This window comes from Crocuta crocuta, unplaced genomic scaffold, assembly GCF_008692635.1.
Source record: "Crocuta crocuta isolate KB4526 unplaced genomic scaffold, BGI_CrCroc_1.0 scaffold119, whole genome shotgun sequence".
Lineage (NCBI taxonomy): Eukaryota > Metazoa > Chordata > Mammalia > Carnivora > Hyaenidae > Crocuta > Crocuta crocuta.
The window spans coordinates 2,079,876-2,104,143 of NW_027551562.1; the positions used below are offsets into that span (position 1 = coordinate 2,079,876).

Below are 24,268 nucleotides of genomic sequence, written 5' to 3' on the forward strand. Positions count from 1 at the left end.
AACAAATGAGTAAATGAAAGTGCTTCTAAGGTACTTAGAGAGTTTGATATTTTTCTTTTCCTTTTCTTTCTCTCTCTTTCTCTCTTTTTTTTTGTTGCCAATATAAGTCCTTTTGGGTTTTTTTTTTAAGGCATATTAATATTCCTGTTTAGCTTCTAACTTAGTTACTTATACTTCCATTTATTTTTAGCAAAACTGCATCAAATAGAAGTCAGGGGGCTAGAATATGAGGAACACGAGGCTGAAAACTGTTAGGATTTTCTTAAAATATTTGCTTTGCGGAAATGGCTCCCACCTGTAAAGTCGTACATCATAATTGTAAGCTCTCATTTCCTGAGCAACCCTCAGTTATGGTGGTCATCATCATCATCATCATCATCATCATCATCGTCGTCGTCATCAAAATGATTAATGGTAGTAGGGGCAGCTAACATTTACTGAGTAACTGCTGTGCGCCAATTTACTTAACGTTTTATTGTCTAAACACTGTATGTGAATTAACTCATTTAGATCCTTCTAGCGTTCCTGTGCCCTAGACAGGACAGGTTCTATTACTCCCTCTAGGGCAACTGTAAAATTCCTTTAAGGTCATGGCTAGAATATATTAGGCCAGATCTAGATCCGATTGGATGCCAGCTGTGTATCTGTAGAAGCTATAGCTGGTTCCCACCTCCTCTGAATAAGGGCATCACCATCTAGGGGACTGCGGGATCATCAGCATCAGCCACCCTCCTTTTGGCATCTTGTCTGTTCGTGTGCCCTGTCCCCCCGGGCTTGCTCTTCCCAGCAGCCGAGGGGTAGCGGCAGGCACACAGAGCCGACACCGTGGTACTGATGCTGGGCTTGCCCGCTTGTCGGAGCTGTACGGGAATCTCTCCAGACTTTGGTGTAGAAAGTGGCATGTGTAGGTACAGCTTTGAAATAGGCAAAATTTATGTCTTTATGTCTCGTGCTCACTCTCTCACCTGTTCAGCACCCTCTGCTCCATCTGCCATTCCTAAATGCCTGTGTTAGGTCCCCATGGCTTTGTAAAGCACTACCACCCCTTCCCCCTATCTTTCATTCTTTAAAACCTACAGTTTTTAGAAGACCACGCTGGCTAAGCTGAGTAAACCTCTGTTGGTGAATATTTCCAGGAGTCGCAAAAAAGGAAGTAACTGACAGTCAAATTGGGCCAGAAGGAAGTTGTTTTGAGTGTAGCTGGGTGACCAGGTTAGCACTGTTTGTGAGGTTTCTTTCCTATGCTGTTTTCTAGTCATTTTTCTTCTCTTCCTTGAACTTACAGGCTTTTTTTTTTTTACATTTATTTTTTTATTTTGAGACCGAGTGGGAGTGGGAGAGGGGTGGAGAGAGAGGGAGAGAGGATCCCAGCAGGATGTGGGGCTCAGACTCACAAATGGTGAGATCATGACCTGAGCCCAAATCAAGAGTCAGGTGCTCAACCTACTGAACCACTCAGGCGCCCCCTGTAGATTTTTTTTTAAAGAAGAGTGAGAAAGCTTGAGGAAGTTGAGGGTTGGGGGGAGGGGAGGGCAGGAGAGGGGAAGGCAGCCATCTCGCACTCTGTGGGTACATCTTCAGTCACCGTGGACCAGATGTATATATGTCTGTGTATGTTTACAAATGGCTGAGCTGTTTGTGCATGAATTTTGATAGGTCTCATTTGTCCCAAAACCCTTAGGGGAACTGGCTTAGTTCCCTTATCTCCCTGGACTGCAGGAAGTGAGAGGCCCTGGGGGAAGCCCTGAACAGGTCTGAAGAAGCACTGAAGGGTGTTCAGGAAGAGACAAATCCTGTTTTCGCTCCGCTTCTGAGGCTTCTAGGCAAAAAAGGAGAGAATCTAGTTCTACTCAGTAGTTTTGGTTATTATGGTCCCCTTAGGAAACCCTAATGCTTTTCGCTTGTATTCTTTTTTATTGAAAAATAATACATAGACTTGTTGTTAGTATATTTTATAGTCCCTTCAAACTTTAAATGCGTATTTTAAAAAGATAGTATTCAAAGTAAATCTTGGGGTGCCTGGCTGGCCCAGTCAGTAGAGCATGTGACACTCGATCTTAGGGTTGTGAGTTTGAGCCCTGCATCGGGGATAGAAATTACATTAATAAATTAAAAAATAAAAAAAATAAATCTTTTTTGGAACTGCCACACCTCTATCTTAGGTTTTTGAGATTTTAATTTCTTAGATTTATTGTATTATTTTCATTTTATTGAGATAACAGCATTTACATGGTATCAGTTCTTTTAACTAGAAAGGCAGAGCAGGCTTGTTTAAATAACTTTTTGGGGGGAGTGCTTGTGTGATTCAGTCAGTTAAGCGTCTGACTCTTGATTTTGGCTCAGGTCACGATCTCCCCGTTTGTGAGTTGGAGCCTCCCCATGCATGCAGTCTCACTCTCTCCCTCTCTCTCTGCCCCTTCCCCGTGCGCGCACGCTTTCTCTCTCTCTCAAAATAAATAAATACACTTTAAAAATATTAAAAGTAACTTTTTTTCATGACTCATTTTCTTTCTTTTTTATAGAATCCGAATTGCTGGAATCCGGGGTATTCAAGGAGTGGTTCGCAAAACCGTGAATGATGAGCTTCGGGCTACAATTTGGGAACCGCAGCACATGGATAAAATTGTTCCTTCCCTGTTGTTTAACATGCAGAAGATAGAAGAAGCTGACAGGTATTTAATGAAGACTGTAGGGTTGAGGGTGTCTTCCTTTTGTATATGTGCTCGTGTGAGAAAGTTGCTTGCTCGATAAAGTTATTTTTAGTGTTAAGCGGGAGTGGGTTTAAATACGTGCTCTTTTGAAAAACTATTCATCTTTAGTGATCACATCGGGCCTAGTAGGCCACAGATTATTACTCATCCACTGAAGGTTCTGTTTCTTTTAGAATAAGTTCGCACCTGCTGTTTATTATTGAGCATCCAAGTTGCTATTTGAATGCATACTGAGAAGTGCAAGCGTGAGGAGAAATTCTAGCCGAGCGTGCATGTTGCGTGATTCTGAGGAGAGCCAGGTGCTCTTTCTGAGGCGCTTGGATCTAAGCAGAATAATAATGGTAATAATAATCGCTGTTCACTTTTTTAAACAGGAGGCTAGTCTGTGTTTCTTTCTTCTAAGATATTTTGGGATTAACAGAAAACATTTGTACACTGCTGAGGACTCAGGGCTGTTAGCTGTGAGAACTCGTGTCGGAATCCTTGCACACGGTTTTCTTCATTTCTGTTTTTTCCCTCCAGCCGCATCGGCCCTCCTCCTTCTCCCTCCGCCGCTGACAAGGAAGAGAACCCTGCCGCGCTGGCTGAGAACTGCTTCAGGGAGCTGCTGGGGCGAGCCACTTTCGGGAACATGAATAATGCTGTTAGACCAGTCTTTGCGTAAGGAGCTGGCCTCGTCCTGCTTGTTTGTCACTGTGCCGTGTTGATTGTGTGCTAATTTCCCGAAGCAGAGGACAGGCTTGCTGGCGGTGTGGAGTGTGTCCCTGGTGGGAAGTGTAGCTCAGTGGGTGGGGTATGGGCCTGAGCACCTTTCACCCACCAGCCTCTCCCCTGAGAAACGAAATCCAGTCACGTGCTCAGTGTCCTATGCATCATTTATTGTGGATTTTTACTCCCAGACCTTGAGATGCATACGCAGAGTAAAATATCAAGCAGTGTCCAAGTGTGTTGTACTTCTTTTTAGAAACTTCATTTCTCCCTGGTCCCTGGCTTAGGTTTCTTGCCTCACTAACCCCCCCACCCTCCCCTGCACTTGGCTGCATTGCATTAGGGCACTTTCACTTCTCTAAATTCCTGCTCTTGACTGGTAAGAGCAGGAGGATTAAATATCTCTTTGGTACTTAGATTCTCCCCCCAGGGAAAATACGGGTGTGAACTTGGAGTTTCTCCACCCAAATATTACCTCCTAAGCCTTGGAGCAGTCATCAGATGCTAGATCTGCTGTATGATAGTCTATGTAAGGTTTGGCTGTTTTTGCCAGTCTTTTGTTAATCATTTGCCTCATCCTTTTCCCTTCCCAACTAATAATGTCTTTCTAGAATTATTTGGCTAGTAATTAGACTACATTATTAAACATTATATAGATTACTATAACATATGGAATTCTTTATTAAAGGCAAATATTTAGGTTAAAGTTGAGCTTTAGTTAATACGGGTCTATAAAGTACAAAATTCTATTAAAAGTCAGAATCATTAGGTTTCCAAAGGAATCTGGGATTCCCCCCTCCCACTGCCTGAAAAAGAAAACTTGAAATCTTCTGTTTAATGACTCTGGGCATATGGAAATGCTGCTGAGGAAATAATCAAAATTATGTCAAATATGACTAAAGGCAGATTTATTGTTCAGTATTCAGACATGCTGATTTAATAATCAGAATTTGTTTTTATGTTAATACTCTTATTAAGTGGGAGTAATCTAAGGCCTCAAAAATGTAAGAGTGATTGTAGAAGAAAGAAGCTACTACTAAATTAACTGTACTTGAGTTGGGTAACCTGAAGTGGGCTATATTTTTTATTATGCAGTAGTGGACTTAGTGGTAATGGACTTAAATCCTGATCATGTGTTAATTAAATTGTTAATTAAATGTTAATTATAAGCTATTTAGTTAATTAGCTAATTAAATAGTAAATGCCTCTGTAAGTAAGTTACCCTGTATTTTGGGGAATATATGCATAAATAAAACTGTCCTCATCTTCAAACCTTTTTTTTTTTAAGTTTATTTTGAGAGAGAGAGAGAGAGAGAGTGTGCACTTATGTGCACATGTGTGTGCACAGGGGAGAGGGAAAGAGAATCTTTTTTTAAAATTTTTTAAATGTTTATAATTTTTGAAAGAGAGCACATGCTGGGTAGGGGCAGAGAGAGGGAAGGAGACACAGAATCTGAAGCAGGCTCCAGGCTCTGAACTGTAAGCACAGAGCCTGACATGGGGCTTGAACCCACAAACCGTGAGATCATGACCTGAGCCGAAGTCAGATGTTTAACCGATGAGCTGCCCAGGTGCCCCTAGAAAGGGAGAGAATCTTAAGCAGGTTCCATGCCTGGCACTGCGTCCTACTTTGGGCTTGATTGATCTACAGCCCTGGGATCATGACCTAAGCCAGAATCAAGAGTCAGATGCTTAACTGACTGAGCCACCCAGGTGCTACCTTGCACCGCCCACCCCCGCCTTTTTAAAATTTATGTATTTTAAGAGAGAGAGTATATTTAATCTGTAGGGAATTGGTGACCAAGGGTGTGAAATGGCCAGAATTGCCTTCTGGGAAGGCCAGTCAGATGAGCCATGCAGGGTGGGTTTGAGCCAGGCCGGTATGTCAGGAAGTTACTGTAATAAAATTCTTGACAAGGAGGTGGAAGAACCAGAAGTAATTGGTATCATGCTTGAAGAGGTTAAAAAAAAGAAAAAAAAAAAAAGTTCAGTTTTCTCCCTCTTTAGCAAACTGGATTTTGAACTTTGTGGAACAACTTTGTACATTTTAACTTCAGGGAATTTTGCAGCCTCTCTTCAGTGTTAAACGACTTATCCTAGGAGGATACTTGAAACCTGCAGCTTTCTTTGTTCTTTTCTTAGGAATTATGTTATTCAGTCAGGGTCTCAGTGTATTGTCACCTCTGTGTGGTTCTGTCCCGTTGTTCACCTTCCCTTTTTGCCTTTCTGTTCTTTATTCTGGAATCATTTATTTTCCTTCTTCCTGAAATGAGTCCTCCAGAAATTGCTTGATCTCATGTCTTTATTTTATCCACATTGAAAGTTGTGCTTCGTGTACAATTCTAAGCTTTATTAATAGATCAGTACTTTGAGGATTCTATTCTACTCTTTTCGGCTTCCGTCGTTGCCGTCGGTGAGTTACCTGTGAATCTAGTTTCCCCTCTACGTGAGCTCCTGTTCCCCTTGGACCCTTGTTAACCATCTCGTTACCTTGATGGGATCCCTACACCTGAGGAGTAGGGGTTTGGTCTTTGGGTGGTGGTTTTCTCAGCCATTGGCTCCTCAGATGGGAGTCGCTCTCATTCCATCTTTGCTCTTCTGAATCCCCAGCTGAAGTCGTGTTAGGTCTCCCTTTTTACTTCCTGGTTCTTAAGCTCTCTAACCCATCGTTCATTCCTTTGCTCCTCTGTGCTGCATTCTAGAGTACTTCTCCACATTTCACTCACGAATTCTCTCTTCCTGCCTAATTTGCTGTTTAAACTGGTGTTTAGTTTCCAGTTTGGCATATCTTTTATACGTGAACATTGTATTTGGTTATTTTTCCAATCTGCCTGTCATCTTTGGTAGACTAATTCACTTGCCAAATTTTTAACACTTTTTTTTTTTAACTCTCTTTAAATCAAAAAATGAACTGATTTTAAATTTTGAATCCATTAATTCCAGTGATACCTCCAGCCCTGAAAGATGAGACCCTGCCTCTCATTTATAGTGACTCTTAACCTTGCCATCTGTGAAACCTAAGTTTGAGCTCACATTCAGCGTAACTTTTATTTGTGGGACTTCTATGAAGCCTGGATACATGGTGTATCTTCCGTGAGGGCTTTATTTCGCTTCTGCTGAAGGCGCAGGCACTGTGTTTTCCAGGCATCACTTTGAATACATCGTTCAGTTTTCTGGGCCACATGGATATTGTGAATTCTGGCAAACCACAGGGAAAGCCTGAGTACTGCGTGTATGGCTGAACTCTTTGGAGAGAGTTCTGTGATTCTCATCCGAGCCAAGACCAATAAATGCAAGTTTCTTGACAGTTTTATATGCTAGAAAGTTCCCCCTGATTCACTGAGGGTGTCGTCATTTAGGGGTAAGGATTTCTGATCTAATAGCCTCCTTTCCTGAGTGGGCCTTCAGCTTGCTCTCCAGTGTCCTGTGTATATAACCCTCTACGCCACTAGCTGTTGGCCCCCAGAGATCATTCTAGGACAGCTGCTGGCCCCCCGGTAGCTCACCTCTCCAGATTCCTGCCTTCTGTGGGGTTTGAACAGGGACTTTTCCATCTTGCCAGCTCCTCTAGGTATTTCGGAGTCCTGTGTATTCTAGCCTTTTATTGTTGTCGTTTTATGAAAGGATCAGGCAGTTGGGGAAAATGTATCCTAGTTCTGAAAATGGAGACTTGAACTTTCTTTTAGACAATATTCTTTTCATAAGCTTTGCATGTTGTCAGGTTCTAGAGGAAGAAAGCAGAATCAGAAAAGAAACTTAAACTAGTTTTCTTTAATTACAGGCATTTAGACCATCACAAACTGTGGGATCCCAATGAATTTGCAGCTCACTGCTTTAAAATTATAATGTATTCCATTCAGGTAAGAGGTGGTTGAATATTTATCATATTTATACAGGTAATTTTGGTTTTGTATTGATAAACATGTTTTTAATTTAGTTTTTGTCTCATTTTAATTTAACACTTATTATTTGCCAAGATGAAAAGATATTTAATAAAAAGTAAAATATTTTGTGATGATGTCTATTGTGCATATGTTTGAATATATTGTGTATTTGTATTTCACTGATAAACTGGTATTGGAATTAAAATTTATTACAGCAGCATATAGCCGGTAATAACCACCAGCATTTATTGAGTTTATACTGAGAATAGTACAAGTCTCAACTCCTCTAGCCATTCTAGAACCTGATGATGAGACACTCTTATCTACTGCAGAGAGACACAACTTGTTCTTCCTGAAACCTGAACAGATCTGGGTGGCTCTTAATTCAAGTGGGGATTTTAAGTCTTTTTTTTTTTTTTTTAACACAATCTACTTTTTTTTTAATGCCCTAAAAAGTCATCTTTAATTCAAAGGAGATAAGGTAGTAAGAAGCAGCATAGCTTTTATTATAGGTCATACTAGGATTTGCATCCTAAATGTGCTCTTTACTGGTTGTATGAACGTGGGCAAAGTATTCAGTCCCTCTGAGGTCTAGGTTTCTCATTTCTGAAACAAGCAAAGAAAAACTTAAATGCATGCACCGAATAATTCATCTATATTTTGGAATAGGAGTACCATTTATGAAGCACTGACTGGACTTTGGACTGTGACTTTGACTGTACTGATAATCTGTATGCTTTCATTTAATCCTCACTTTATATAGTAGGTATTGTTATCATCGCCCCTTTGCAGATCAGAAAACTAATCTTTAGAGAGGTCAGATACCTCAGTGATGAGAACAGGTAGAAAGTGAGGTCAGGATTAAAATTCTGGCTATTCTCTTCCACAAGTTTTGATCTAAATCAACCATTAAGTTAAAGTTAGCATTCCATAATGTGAGTTTTCAGTAAATGGTAGTTATTATAAAGTTGGTTTGGATGGGGTAGGATAATTTTAAAAATTTATTTTTCTAGTTTTATTGGGTTGTAATGGACATAGGACATTGTGTAGGTTGAAGGTGTACAGCATGATGATAATCATATACATATATATTGTAAAATGATTACCATAGTAGTTTACTCAAGATCCATCACCCCACAGTTAGAAGTTTTTTCCATTTTATGAGAACTTTCTTGTAACATTTTGTTATTTTTATTTTTTTTTAAATTTGTTTATTTGAGAGAGCGCAGGGGAATGGCAGAGAGAGGGAGAATCCCAAGCAGGCTACGCGCTGTCCGTGCGTAGTCCACAGCCCGTCAGAGGCTGAATCTCACAAACTGTGAGGTCATGACCTGAGCCAAAATCAAGAGTCGGATGCTTACTAGGCCATCCCGGCCACCGGACATAGGCACCTCAAAGTAGTTCTATTTTACGTTATAAGCTATTAAGGTATAAAGTGATGGAGCCTGAATTTGAATTTGGGCAAATCTGACTCCAGGACTTCCATACTTAACCACTCTATCCTGTTGCTTCTTAAAGCTCCTCATCCTTTAATATTGTTTTAAAATTCACCGTGAGGTGAGTTTTACGCTAGGTACACGATAGCTCCGTAAACCAGCATCAGAAACTTGTAACGCAAAGTGTAATCAACATCATTGCCATTTGCACTCGCTATCCACGGTGGTTTTCTCAAGCCGTGGTGAGCAGGTGCTCTGCTTTGCTTAGAATAGCCCTGCTTTATGTAATTATTAATACTCACTCGCTGAAGTGTGCTGGTTTGGACAAATCAAATTGCCATCCTGTTTATAAAACAGACTCTTATTTGAGTGAGCTTTGTGCATCAGAAGCATACAGCTTCCTGTGTGAGAAGTTCACTTTCATGTTTTGCATATGTGTGTGTCTGTCTGGCGTTCCTCTGTTTTAACATAGCAAAAAGTAAAGATGAAAATGTTTACCTCGGGTTGTTATAAAAGTAGATGTGTTGTGACAGAAATGCCAGAAATACTTGGGAGACGAATTGGTTGTGTTGATAGAGATGAAGAGGAATTTTTTTTTTTATTCACTTTCGAGCAGAGCAGTCATAATGTGTTGGACACTGCTTGTTAGTATAAAACCACCCATGCCAAAGGAGGGAAAGGTGACTAGTCTGAAGACAGAGTGGTGGGGCAGCACAGACCGGGAGATTGAGAACCATAGTCCGTTTTGTTTGTTTTTGTTTTTTACAACTTGGTGGTAGACCCATTTATGATTCCTGGGTATAGTTATTAATTTTAAAAAACACAGCTTTACTACTCTGTTTAAAAAAAAAAAAGAAAGAGTATTTACTGTAAACACTTTCTATACATTCTCTTTTAGATTTAAGTCTCAGCATTCATTGTGATCAATCAAATTTATGATAAAATTGCCTTTGTAAATTATAAATTGCAAAGCTTCTGATATTGCCTTGATTTAAATTTAATCAGGCATACATTGATAACATTTTCATTTTGATACTGCCTTTTGATGAGATAGAAGTTTTGACTGTTTAGCATTGTTAGATATCCATAAGGAGAAATAATATTTATCTAGTTTGGATAAGAGAAAAGTGCTATAAATGTCAATCTTGTTTACTTTTAATACTGTATATATCCTGTTATCAAATTATAAGAGTGTATAAATATTCTTTGAAAGTACAGAAAAGGATGAAGAGAATAAAAACTAATCATGAGGCTTGGCCACTGTTTATATTCAGGTGTATATAATTCTAGTCCTATATATTTTAAAAAGTTTTTTTATGTTTATTTATTTTTGAGTTAGAGAGTAAGAGCAGGGGAGGGGCAGAGAGAGAGACACACACAGAATCTGAAGCAGGCTCCAGGCTCTGAGCTGTCAGCACAGACCCCGATGTGGGGCCTGAACCCACAGACCATAAAATCATGACCTGAGCCGAAGTCGGACACTTAACCGACTGAGCCACCCAGGTGCCCCTGGTCCTATATATTTTTTAAAGAAACAGATTAAATTTTATTAATCATAGTATTTTGCAACTTGCTTTTTTCATCCAAGGTATTATAAATATTTTCCGATATCCGTATTCTGAAAAAGCATGGTTTTTAAGGGCTCCATATTGTTCTGTAACACGAGCACCAGTCTCTTGCAATTGGACGTTTAAGTGTCACATGGTTTTTCATTCTTGAGAATTCTGCCAGTGTGCATATAATGGCTCATACATTTTTGTATACGGTTTTGCTTCTTTTAGGCTCAGTATTCTCACCACGTAATTCAGGAAATTCTAGGACACCTTGATGCTCGTAAGAAAGATTCTCCACGGGTGCGAGCAGGTATCATTCAGGTTCTACTAGAGGCTGTTGCCATCGCCGCTAAAGGCTCCATAGGTGAGTGCGTGCAGGCGGAGCACTCGAACCGGACATCAGTGCACTGCTCTGCTCCAGAGTTGTGTTCAGTAGCTATAGCAGTGCATGGGAAACTCTTCAAAATACTTTCGGTGTGCAGGTTTTTTTAATGTTTTTAAATATGCTATAATTTCTCTTGAAATTTTGGGGTCACATGATGATTCTCAGACTCCTTTAGTGTGCGTGCAAGCATTTTCCTACATATCAGCTCTCCTTCCCTTCCTTTTTTCTAATACAGATATTTGAATACCAATTATATTCTACACATTTGGGAAGATATAGATATAAGAAACTTACTGTTTACTTGGAGTTAGACAACTATCCCTAATGCTGTAATTCAAGGCAGAATTTGTTTACTTAACCATAAGAAAACCAGGGTGCAAACCAGGGATGGAAAATGGGTTGGTAAGAGCAAAATATTTGGCTAGAATGTGTGGTGGCGTGGAGGAAGTCAGAGAAGTTGCTTTAAAGTTGTGGCTGGGTTGTGGACATAATTATACAATTGATTGATACTCTTAAGAGAGTTACTGTCATCTTTACCAAAGGCAGGCTATAGGATAGATAATTTATCAGGCTGCAAAATGTCAGACACTTCAGAAATAACAGGTGGTTGTCATCATTGTAGGGATGAGGTAAAGAACTTGACCTTGGAGGACGGCACAGGAACGGGAATGTAAACAGGATTCAATTAACTGACTGACTACAGTCAGGTAACAAGCAGAAGGGACAGGTCATGTCATTGGAAGAATGGAAGAGTCCACAGTAGACTTACTGAAGTTAGAATGAGAATCTGGTTGTGGTTTCTTTGCTTCGCAATCAAAGTGGAAATATATTAGCTGCACAAAATAGCTCATATGAGCTACTCTCATGCTCATTCAGTGTTGGATAGGGAGTGGACATTTTGGATATGGGCTTTTTATTGCTCGTGTTATAATTTCTCTCAGAGATGGAAGCAGTTGTTTCACTGGAAAATTACTTAATTGGAAATATTAAATGAAGCAGATAACATTTTGATTTATCACACTGATGTCTGTTATGTATGAGATACTATGTGCTAGACTCTGTACATTCAAAGAAGTATTTGAACATGGCTCCCTGTGTCCTAGAGAACATTATAATTAAGAGTTGGAGGTGGACATAAAAAAAAAAAAAACAAAAAGACTGATTAACCTGTAGCGTGATAGATGCAGTGGCAAACATGTACAGAGTATTTATAGAACTAAAAGCAGAGAGCAAATTTCATTTACTTGAATCTGATGAACCAGCAGGTTTCTGTCTAATAATGGAGGCAAATTATTCCATCTCGAGCCTCAAAAGTTGCAAAATAAATTGCCAACACTACAGTGGGCCATAGTATCATAATTTCGTGGGTTGTGACCCAACAGTCAAGGTAAATATTGTCCTAGTATACATTACTTTGAGTGGACAAGATTATATAGATGGAAAGTTTTTGGTAATGTTGATGCGCACATACGCATTCTGTGGGGTTTGTTTCAGAGGTTCAGATGGTGCGTTGCTCAGAGATGCCCAGTAAATGTTTGCTGGAATAACTGGGAAGCTTTCTTACTTAGGTGTTTCTCGTTTACTTTTTCACTACTCTGGAAATATCCAAAAATCCCTGAGAACCAGGAGAATTGGCTTTGAGTACCTAATACTAGAAAAGCTCACGTTAGTGTTCGTTTCCAGGACCCACGGTGCTGGAAGTCTTTAACACCCTACTGAAGCACCTGCGTCTCAGTGTTGAATTTGAAGCAAATGATTTACAGGGGGGACCTGTAGGCAGTGCCAACTTAAACACCAGTGCCAAAGACAGTGATGAGAAGATTGTGCAGAATGCTATCATCCAAACGATAGGTGAGTCCGTTTCACTTCTCAAAACTATTCTGTAATACCGTGATTAAAAGAGCTCTCACTCAAAGTGGTCTCTTACACTACATTAGGCAAAGGTAAGTGAATGGGAGCTTAGACTTTTAAGACTTTATATTCAGAAAAGAAGCAAACATTATAAGAATAGGACAAAGAGCACTGTATACTCTTTGCTCAGATTCATCTGTTAATATTTTCAGCTATTTATCATTTACTCTCCCTCCCTCCCTGCATTTCTCCATGTGTGCATATATGTGTGTATATATATGCATATATAAATATATACATGTAGAGAGAGGCAGATACGTACATCCTTATTTTTTCCCTAAACCACTAGATGTTAAGTGCATATACAATATGGCCTTTTACCGCAGAGTATTTTTCCAAAGAATAACATATTTTCTTACATAACCTGAGTAAACATCAATAAATTTAACATTGGCACAGTAGCTTAATCAGACTTCCGTATTTCAGTTTTGTCATTTGACCTAATGGTCTTTAGAGCATGTTTTTCCTTAGGTCTAGGATTTAGCCTAGGATCATAAATTGCATTTAGTTGTAATATTTCTTTAGTTCCTTTAGCCTGGAATGTTTCAGTTATGATACGTGAGTTTTTAAGTGCATACTACCCCCTTTNGGGTTTCTTCAGTGGTGGCTCATGGTTACGTTCAGTCCGTGCATTCCTGGCTGGATACTCCATAGAGATAGATCTTCTGTGAGTATTACAGACAGAACAGAGTCTTACAGTATGCTTTTGCTGTTAATTGCTGATGTTAATTTTGATCACTCAAAGTGTTCTGTTTCTCTGATGTATGGTTTCAGTTTTTATCCTTGCAAATAATAAGAAGTCTCTGAGGATGAACTTTTAGATCATTCAGATACTCTGATATTCACCCAAACCTGTCCCTGAATTCAGTAGCCATTCATAATCCCTGCATGAACCAGCCTTTACTGGTAGTCATGTTGCAAATAGATGGTTTCGTTGGGTGGCACTCTGGGTTCTGTGGGAGTGGTCTTTCTCGTGTGTGTGTGTGTGTGTGTGTGTGTGTGTGTGTGTAGAAATGCAGGCGTTTGTATCTTGGTTGGTATGAGCTTATAGACTCCTGTTTTCATGCTGTGTAATTCATTCTGTATTATTATATCCCAGTGCTGAAATTGTCCCAGATTTGGCCAGTGGGGACTCCCTCTTTCCAAGTCTTTGTAATGTCCCATTTCTTTTGAGCACAGCCTTACTGGTTTCAGCTGTTTATGGCTCATTTTATATTTCTTGCCCCAGCCATGGAATCAGTCATTTCTCAAAGGGCTGTGGTTTCTTGTAGTGGGGAATGGTATTAGAAACCAAGATCTGGTACTGACTGGCACCTTGGGCTTTAATTTCCTGTGTTTTTTGTTGTTGTTGTTGTTAAACATGGTTAAAGTACAAAGGGTTAAAAGATAAAGAACTAACTTTAAAAAAAAAGTTTTTGCACCTGGGTGGCTTAGTCAGTTGAGCATCCGACTTCGGCTCCTCATGATCTCACAGTTTGTGAGTTCAAGCCCCACATCAGGCTCACTGCTGTCAGGACAGAGCCTGCTTTGGATCCTCTGTCCCCCTTTCTCTGCCCCTCCCCCACTTGTACTCTCCCATAAATAATTAATTTTTTAAAAAGCCATGGGAATTTTTTGGGGAGAAATAAAATGTTCTGACTTTAAATACAAAGTAAAGTAAACAAACTCCTACTATTCTACTTTAACCTTCCCTTTCTAATATCTTTAGAATTTCCAGATCATGTTTTAATGAAACGGCATGATTGCTACTGTAATTTCAAAATTGAGTTTTGCTTCTGGGGCTTAGCACCTAATTTCTAATGGTTACTAATGGTTTCTGCTAAAAATAGAGTCATATTTATCTGGACAATTTTCTTTAGGCTACTTATACTTAATGATAGTCCTCTGGAATGTTTAATACAAACTTTCTTGTTTTACTTTATTTCTAAGGTTTTATGAGTATGCATGTATGCATTGTGCGCCTGTATTCAGCACCTAACTGTTGAGCGTGTGTACCCAGCAGGCCCTGTACTAGAGCTTTATCTGTTTGCTGAGGTATCTCTGTTTCACCTAGCTGCAGTTGTATCATGTACACGGGTATTGTCCTCATGAAGGCAAGGGCCCGTGTGTGTCCTAGTCAGCACACTGACACATAGTAGGTGCTTAGGACTTTGGGGAGTGAGTGAAAAGACCAAATATAATGGAGGCTGGTATTACCATGGCATCTCAATATAGCAGAGACATTCTAGGTGTTGCTTAAAGCAGTTTGATCAGTGTGCGGTAAACCTAGCTTTTAGGATGACTCTTAAATTTACTTTAATTATTTATGGATTTTTATGATCTATTTTTTTTTTAATGTTTATTTTTGAGAGAGAGAGGCGCAGAATGCAAGCAGGGGAGGGGCAGAAAGAGAGAGGGAGACACAGAATCTGAAGAAAGCTCCAGGCTCCAGGCTGTCAACACAGAGCCCAGCATGGGGCTCGTACTCAGGACCCATAAGATTGTGACCTGAGCCAAAGTTGGATGCTTAACTGACTCAGCCACCCAGGCACCCCGGATTTTTTTGTGATATTTTAAAATAATAAATCAATTCTTGTTTTCACAGAATTAATTTAAATTGTTTATGACTTCTGATTAATTCAGTGTTGTATTTCACGCTAAAATATTTATTATTTTCAAGTATTCTGTTATAAAATTAATATACAACAGACACAAGCAATATTTCTGTGATAATACACATTCAGAATAACGTGAAAATTAAAACATGAGAGAAAAGAAATGCAGTGTAGCACAGAGAGTAAGATTTGTATTTAATCGCACTTCTGATTTCCTCAGTATTTTCTTTTAGACGTTCTCAGGACTCTGGTACTTACCGGGTCGTGTGGCTCATGCTGTTGGACTAGGGAGCAGGGCTGCTGTGCCTTTGGCACTTGAAAATGGGAGGCTTTTGGTCAGATCCTTTTTTTAAGGTAATCAAGACCCCAGCTCCCTGTCTTGTTCCTCCGGGGGGCTTCTCAGCGCTCCTGCTCTGTTCAAATACAAACAGTGGGTACAGAGAATGAGTTCTTTCAGGACTGGCCTCACAGATGATTATGTTGGAGACCTCGTGCCCTTGTGGTAATGATTGGCTTGCTTGGAACAGAAAAGCAGTGTCTGGTTTTATACAGTGATTAGGAACATATCTAATTGGGCTCTTGAAAAGGTAAAAGACCTTACAGGGAGGAAGGAGAGTGTAATAATAACATAGACTTTGGAAATGAATAGCCCTCACCTCAGGCCTTAATGTTAGGTGTATAGTTTTTGTTTTGTTTGAGGGGTTAACCTTTCATTTCCTCATTTCCGTGAGAGGCGATAAAGGTTAATAATAGTACCTATGCTCAAAAGATTGTGTGAGGATCCAAATACTCCACAAATATGTGCTCCTGAAGCATTATATTAATATACTTTATATGGATTGAGCAGTGTTGAGATAGGGAGATTTTTGATTGCTTAAGTATATGATAATGGGACATGACTTTATCCCCAGATCCAAACAGATGATAAATAGAACAATTTGAGTTGGCATAGTTTATTAATTCCAGTAATAGAACTGAAGAGTTGATTGAAAAACTGATTTATTCTTAAATAAATGTTTAAAATGAGAAGGTTTTTGTAATGATTATATTGTATTTAAGGCTTGAACAAAACTAGCATGATTTGATACTTGTTCTGAAGTTTGAGTAAGTAATAATCGGCTTAAGCCTTCTAGACTAGGAGGTAAACCATAAAAGCTGCACCAGATAAATTTATTTTATTTTTTGAAAGGAGAATCTTTTTTTTAATTTTCTTTTTTACAAATAATTTATTGTCAAGTTGGTTTCCATATAACACCCAGTGCTCATCCCCACAAGTGCCCCTCTCTGTGCCCCTCCCCCCCCGCNACCAGATAAATTTAAAATATCCACAAAACCTAAGAGGACATGAGAAAAATGACAAGTAAATAAGTTATTACTATTTTTTTGCATTAGTTGAGTTACATATATTGAATTAACTCACTGGGTTAAAATGTAAACCTGGCTTGTTGTAATGGCATTCTACAACATCTCAGCAATCCTAGGAAGCCAAAGTAGTGACCAAATTTTTGACGACTTCACCAAAATTATCAAACTTTGCCCAATTACTGACTTCCTTACCAGAAAAAGAAGTTAGGCGTACAATATATAAACAAGAATTTCATCAGAAATACTACCAAAGGGGTTTTATTTCTTTCTTTTGTCTAAAGGTCCAACTCAAATCAATGATGGCTTGTTACTGTAAACTATATGCAAAAGACTTTTAGACATTTACTATTTTACCTAAGTATTAGTCTGCTATGCACATCTTATACGTGATTAAATGGTTTTGGACAAAGTAAATTAGAATACCTTTAGAGTTAGGGGTGCCTGGGTGGCTCAGTCAGTTAAGCATCTGACTTTGGCTCAGGTCATGATTTGTGGTTCGGAGTTTGAGCCTGCACGTCAGGCTCTGTGCTGACAGCTCAGTGTCTCCCCATCTCTCTGACCCTGTACTGCGTCCTCTCTCTCTGTTTCTCTTTCTCTCTCTCAAAAATAAAAACATTAAAAAAAACAACAAAACAGAATACCTTTAGAGTTATATGTAACTTAATGACATTTTACCACATATTGAAAGCTTTGGTTAAAAATGTATTATAGTTTTGTATTATGGAAAAATAGCCTTTTCAATTTGTAAAATTTAACTTTATCTTAATATTTTCATAGGATTTTTTGGCAGTAATCTACCAGATTATCAGAGGTCAGAAATCATGATGTTCATTATGGGGAAAGTACCTGTTTTTGGAACATCTACCCACACTTTGGATATCAGTCAACTAGGGTATGCATATGTAGTTTTCCTGTGTTCTCAGTCTATAAATTTTAATTTTATCTTGGGTTAAATTTCATCTTAATGTAATAAAATGTTTTTTTTTTTTAATCATTAGTAATAAGAATCCTATGGAAAATATTGTTTTTATGGCACTAGATTGCTAAGCACAACATTGCATGATTTTAGGATCAGTTTTCAATATATCATACATTCTCAAATTTTCTATGTCTTTTTATCGACTAGGTTGCAGGTTTATTTAGCTTGGACATTGTCTACATACCTACATAATGTAGGGTAACGCTTCAAATTTCCTGTTAAAATTTTAAAGATGAATGTCACTTTCACCATAATGTTGGCTTATTCCTAGAATCTTAGAACTGAAAGTGATTTTTAAGATCAAATGTTTTGGTTTCCTCATTTTATAGTTTGATTTGATTGAGCAACATGCTAAAGCTTTAGTTTGTAAATATTTTTGTGTGTTTTTAATTTAATAAAGAAATGATGGTCTCAATTTGATTTCTAGTTGACCATTAATTATATAATCTTTCCATTTGTTAGCTCCTTTTTTGAGTCATCTGTTCATTCCTCTTTATTGATATATGTTAAATAGTTATTATGTTTGTCAGTTATATTCATGATAAATATATTCTCCAATTTGTAAGTGTCTTTTAATTAGGGTTATTTCATTGTGTGCTCATGTGATTGAATTATGGAATTTTACTTCATTACATTCATTGGTCTGTGTTAGTTTTTTTGTTTGAATTTTTGTGTTCGTTTTTACATATAACTCTTTAATTTATATGAAATTGACTTTAGTATAAAATGAGCCATGACTTTAGCTGGTATGAAAACAATCTGTAATCAAAATAAATAGAGTTTTAAAATTAAATGATAAATGAAATAATGTCAATGTTAATAACTATTAATGAGATAATACCACTATTTTGTATATCTTAGGGATTTGGGAACCAGGCGGATTCAGATAATGTTGCTGAGATCTTTACTTATGGTAAGGCATTTGAGATAAGTGAAGAATACACTTATAATATTGAAGAGGTTAAAAGAACAGCTTCACGTTATCAACATTTTCTTGTATTGTAAGATACTGTTTATGGTTAGTTTTTTTTCCTATGGTATATATTCTTAAATATTTCATTTTATTCTTTTACTATTTTTTCCTCACTTCTGTCATCTTATTTGACCTTCACAATGGGGAAAATACAGAACGTAGAAAGTATTGCATTTTATACACAATATAAAAAGATGCTTGGACTCAGAGGCTTGGAGTGGAAGAGCTTCATCAAGGTCAAAAAGCGAAGATGAGAACTTGAGTGTGAAACCATGTTCTTTTTACAAATCATGCCATTTCTTTCATACACTGACCAAATTATGACAACTTATTTGGATAATAATTTAGCTATAAATAGCTAAAAAGAAAAAGCATACCTAATATGTGAAGTCCTCTGAATATTTTATAGTAATTATTTTCATCTTTGATTTGACTATCTGGAAAAAAATAGGAGCTGATTATTTGGAATGTGTGTCCTTTCCAAATCTTTATCTTTAAAGATCTTTAAAATCTGTTTTAGGAAGTCATCATTGTACACATACCTAGGGATTAGAAATATCTTTTGTGTTTCATTTTTAGTTCTGGTTACTGTGCATGCCATACAGAAATTTTCAAAATGTGGTGACATTTATCAATCTTTCATATATGTTTTGTGGTATTTTTATGTGTATGTTAAGAACCCTTACCTCCTCTTATGATAGGAACGTATTTTGTTTATATTTTCTTACAGAGCTTTTCAGATTTGGCTCTTTTAAATTTATTTTGAGAGAGAGAGAGAGCGAGCGAGCATGCTTAAAAGCAAACGGGAAGAGCAGAGAAAAAGAGTGAACGAGAAAATTCCAAGCAGGCTTCATGCTGTCAAAGCAAAGCCCAATGCGGGGCTCGATCCCACAGACTGTGAGATCATGACCTGAACCAAAATCAGAATCAGATGCTTAACCAACTGAGCCCCCCAGCTGCCCCTGAAACACAGGTTTCTGTAGCTAGATATTTGAAGTTGATTTTCGTCTGTGATGTCAGACTTGGGTATATTTTTAACTTTCCTGGGTGGGTAGCAGTTCTCCTACCAGCTTCCTTGCTTGCTTGTAAAACCACCTCCATCCTAGGGGCGCCAGGGAGGCTCCATCACTTAAGCCTCTGATTCCTGATGTTGGCTCAGGTCATGATCTCCTGGTTGGTGAGATCGAGTCCTGTGTTGGGCTCTGAGATGAGTGTGGAACCTGGCGAGGATTCTCTCTACCTTTCGCTTGCACATGTTCTCTCTAAATAAACAAAAATTTAGAAATAAATAAAGTCACTTCTGTCTTTTCATAAGTGCCCAATATAAATGTTAGATGTTCCATATTTGCTAGTAATCCTGAATGTAGAGATCCCCCACCTGAAATTTCCCTTTGTTTTTAAGCCTTTTCATTGAAAACAAATACCCTGAGTGAATCATCTTGTCTCTAATCCCAGTTGTACCACAGTCACCTGAATGAATGCCTGTGTGGTGTGGTTAAAATGCTTAAAGCATTTAAGTATCTTCTCTTTAAAAGCTTTAACTTTGGGACATGGAGATATATTCCAAAACGTCAAATCAAGTAATGAATAAAGTACAGCTTTCCAAAATAAAAATGTATTCGTGTTAACCTAAACTGCTTACTTTAAAAGAATAATTTGCCAACTTAAATTTAAAATTTTGAGGTCTTACCTATACTATTTGCCACCCAATACCTTGTGTCCATTTAGTACTGACTGCGTGTTCCATAGTCCATAAGAATCCATAGATCCTTAACCTCTGTGAGCCTCTTTTCTTCACCGAATGGGGGTTCACACTGATGCCTGCCTCGTAGGGATGAGGGGAAGCTGAAGCCAATACTCATGCAGTACTCGGGTTCGTGCTTGGCACGTGGCAAGCGTGTGCTTGTGTTAATTCTCTTCATTATGGTATTTTTGTAAACTCAATAAAATCCTCATTACCTTATAATGTCTTTTTTGTTTTTCATTCAGGCTTATGTTCATAATTGCCGTTTCCCTAAGTTTATGGTTCTTATTAAACAGCTTGAGCATTTTATCGAAGAAGGACTTAGGACAAAAGTTTTTTGTTTATCCTTGTTTTTCCTCCCTGTAATCAGGTAACCTCTGGATATAAAGCAAAGACCATTGTCACTGCACTACCTGGGTCTTTTCTGGATCCTTTGTTATCACCGTCCCTCATGGAAGACTATGAACTGAGACAGTTGGTACTGGAAGTCATGCATAATCTCATGGATCGCCATGACAACAGGGCAAAACTTCGAGGGATCAGGTATTGGGCCATCTTGAAACAGCTTAATGATAATGCTCTTAAATTTAATGTATTTAATATTGTGATTGTTGAAGATTTATTCAAAGTTTTATTGGTATTGAGGCGATTTAATTATTTAATTAAGAGCAAATCTTTAAAGGTCTTTTAATGTACTTTCAGAGATCGCATCTACTAGTGAGCACTAGTTATGTGACTTTTATTTGGGCTTTGCTTTAAGCTTAGGAATGACAGGAGTCAAATGATTTTATGAAATTCCCCTTAATTGAGGCTGGTAATTCAGTACTGCCATTACATATAGGCTTATTTCAAATGCTCAGTGAAATGTGTTGAATAGTCCCAGTTCCTGAGTGTAACTGTAACTTAGAAGGCATGATTTTCTAACTAAATATGCTATTCGTTAAAAATGATCTGTTGTCTCTAGAATAATACCAGATGTAGCTGACCTAAAGATAAAAAGAGAAAAAATCTGTAGGCAAGACACAAGTTTCATGAAAAAGGTAAGCTTATTTTCAAAAAATTATGCATGAAAGAAGTTACAGCTATTTGAATTGTTAGGTAGTTTTATATTTATCTGTGCCCTTAAAAAGAAGCCTTTCAGTTATGGAGTTGGAAATCTTAAGCTGCCACCTTATTTTTTTTTTTAAGTTTATTCATTTTTGAGAGAAAGAATGTGTGTGGGAGGGGCAGAGAGAGAAGGAGACCCCGACTCCGAAGCAGATTCCAGGCCCAGAGCTGCCAGCATGGAGCCCACTGTGGGGCTCAAACCCATGAACTGTGAGCGCATGCCCTGAGCTGAAGCTGGACGCCTAACCAGCTGAGCCCCCCAGGCGCCCCCAAGCCGCCATCTTTAGCCTCCCCACATTATCAACACCGATCTTAATGATGTCTCTCCTACCCGGTGTGGAGGCATTGTTGGATGCTGCAGTAGTTCTAAATTTCTTCCTTTGAGTAAAATATCTCCCCATAATTTCTGTCCTACACTCCTCTCCACCCCAATCACACACACTGATTCCACTTTTAATGGCTTCAGTTTTTGAAAATACTTCTCACTGTTGAAGAAATAAATATGAGTGTTTACTGTGTATTAGGCATTGTTCTGTGCATTGGGATATGAAGATGAGGTAGCCAGGATTTCTGTCCTTATAAGCCATATTTAACTAGATTTTCATTATGATTACGTCAATTTATTAATTTATTTACAAGTGGGGGAAGGGCAGAGAGCAAGAAGGAGAGAGAGAGAGAGAGAGAGAGAGAGAGAGAGAGAGAGAGAGAGAATCCCAAGGAGGCTCTGCACCTCCAGCACGGAACCTGATTTGGGGCTCGAACTCATAAACCTGGAGATCATGATCTGACACACAGTTGCACTCTTAATCTACTGAGCCATCCAGGTGCCCCTGATCACTTAAATTTTGTAGGTCTCTTGGCAGGTGGCTAAAGTTAGAAAATCATGACATTTAAAAGTTATTTAGCATATTAAGATTTCTGTGTATTCTTCATCCAAAGCTTGTGTATTTCCCAGATTCTGAGCTCAGCATTGAGAGAGACAGCATCTCCATGACACACACGCCAGCTGGCTTCAAGATCATGCCAGTCATGGTGAATAAGTCCTGGAGCGTTGGAATTTAGAGGTGCTGGGAACAGACCGCCCCGTAGGAAGATAGCACAGACGTTTATAATATACGTTCTTGTTTTGGTTCATTATGAGGCCATGCTTTGTCCCTGTCCCCATCTTTTATTTTGCTATGACTATCGATTTCTGTGTTTCAAGATAATGCCCCTACAGTTTAAAACTTCATTTGAGGGGCGCTCGCTCTCTCTCCCTCTCTCTCTCTCGCTCTCTCTCTCAAAAATAAATATTTAAAAAATTTAAAAACCCTTCATTTGAAAAATGATTTATCGAGGTGCTTGGGTAGTTCAGTCGGTTGAGCATCCGACTCTTTATCCCTCAGGTCATGATCCCAAGGTCATGGGATTGAGCCCTGTGTCAGACTCAGTGTTGAGCATGGAGCTGCTTAAGATTCCTTCTCTCTCTCTGCTCCTTTTCCCCCACTCACATACATGTACGCTTTCTCTCTGAAATAATTTAAAAATGATTAATAAAATAACATGGTCACTAAATGTGAATAGAATAATTCTTTGTGTGGCTACATCGTATATGAAAAAAGTGGTTAATAAATAAGGCAAAGGCATGAACTCTTTCCAGCTTTTACTTTTTCAGTATTTCTTTATATTATCCAGTTAATGAAAGAAGTTGTTTTTCATAACTGAAGAGCTTTTAATCATGATTAATGAATGAATTTTTGAAAACTCATTGGTAATTAACTTTTAGGTTTTGACTTTATATAATGACATTAAGCTGTCCTGAATTTGAGGACTGGATTCATTTTATCTAGTATGACAGTAACAGAAATACTCCTTTTCGTTGCTGAATTTTGCTAGCCAACCATTTTGAAAGGGTCCAGTTGAACTGAAAGATGAGACTATTACTCCATGCTAAATTTTGAGTTTTTAAAGTTTTCTGAATTAATTATCCTTCGTTTTGTAATGTTAAAAGCTTGTGAAGCATTTGTTACTATTAGTATAAACCATTTCTTTCTAGTATATTTTGGTGTTACCTGTTCACTTTTTTAAAAATTAAGTTTTATTTTTATAACTGGACACCCTTTTTCATTTACCTTCCAGTTTATTCTGTCAGTCAAAATGTTGCTTGGTTTTCTTATGCGACTAACTGGTACCTTGTGGAAATTTCAAGGAAGACCTAAAGGAAAAAACAGTTGGGGTTTTCTAGTCAGGGGGTGATGGGCCACCCACTGGATGGTAGCACCCAGCCTGCATGCTCCGTCTGAGTGTTTTCAGGGACACCTTAGACACTGGGTCTGTGTTTGGAAAACCGTGTCCCAGGGCAGGAAGCCTTCACGGTCTACATTGGGAGGTGCTCCTCTCGTTTTCTAATGAAGCTTACTTCCGGGTACGTGGAAGAGCTGGTGCCACTCAGTATCTGGTGCCCAGAGTTCTGGTCCTGTCAGAACATCACCGTCCGGAAGAGCTCTTGTTAACGGTTTCATCAGTTCAGGGCATCATGCAGAGGGGAAAAGTACCAATTACTTTGAGGTGTCACATGTACACGCACTCTCTAATTACTCTGAAGTAAACAACAGCGCAGGCGCCCACGTGCCCATCCCACCCATGGCTCCACGTCCTCCTTGGTGCGGGTAATCCCCATTCTTTTATAAAAAAGCTTTTTTTCCCTTTACATTTTGCTACCTACATGTACAGATGTAGATCCCTGAACAATACAGTATAGTTTTTGTCAGCTTTTGTATCTTGTGTGAAAGGGGCTGGGGAAAGCTTTTCTATTGTGTGTTAACATACTCAGATTAGTTTGGTATGGGGGGAGCCCTTCTGCGGTCCCTGGAGCGGGATAACGTCTCCCTTGTGTAAGGCTCTCGGCTGGTCTTTGGTCACCCTGCGCCCAGGTGTTA

The 24,268-nt window shown here is 38.6% G+C and overlaps 1 protein-coding gene across 1 annotated transcript in view; it reads left to right on the forward strand.

The window, feature by feature from the left end:
• Positions 1 to 24,268, forward strand: part of EFR3A (EFR3 homolog A) — a 62,980-nt gene that overhangs the window by 11,756 nt on the left and 26,956 nt on the right. Inside the window, exons 5-13 of the mRNA XM_077750033.1 lie at positions 2,523 to 2,672; positions 3,234 to 3,371; positions 7,201 to 7,279; positions 10,521 to 10,656; positions 12,361 to 12,528; positions 17,325 to 17,439; positions 18,388 to 18,439; positions 20,614 to 20,786; positions 21,208 to 21,283. Coding sequence (XP_077606159.1) covers positions 2,523 to 2,672; positions 3,234 to 3,371; positions 7,201 to 7,279; positions 10,521 to 10,656; positions 12,361 to 12,528; positions 17,325 to 17,439; positions 18,388 to 18,439; positions 20,614 to 20,786; positions 21,208 to 21,283 — 1,087 coding nt within the window. The remainder of the gene's footprint in view (positions 1 to 2,522; positions 2,673 to 3,233; positions 3,372 to 7,200; positions 7,280 to 10,520; positions 10,657 to 12,360; positions 12,529 to 17,324; positions 17,440 to 18,387; positions 18,440 to 20,613; positions 20,787 to 21,207; positions 21,284 to 24,268) is intronic.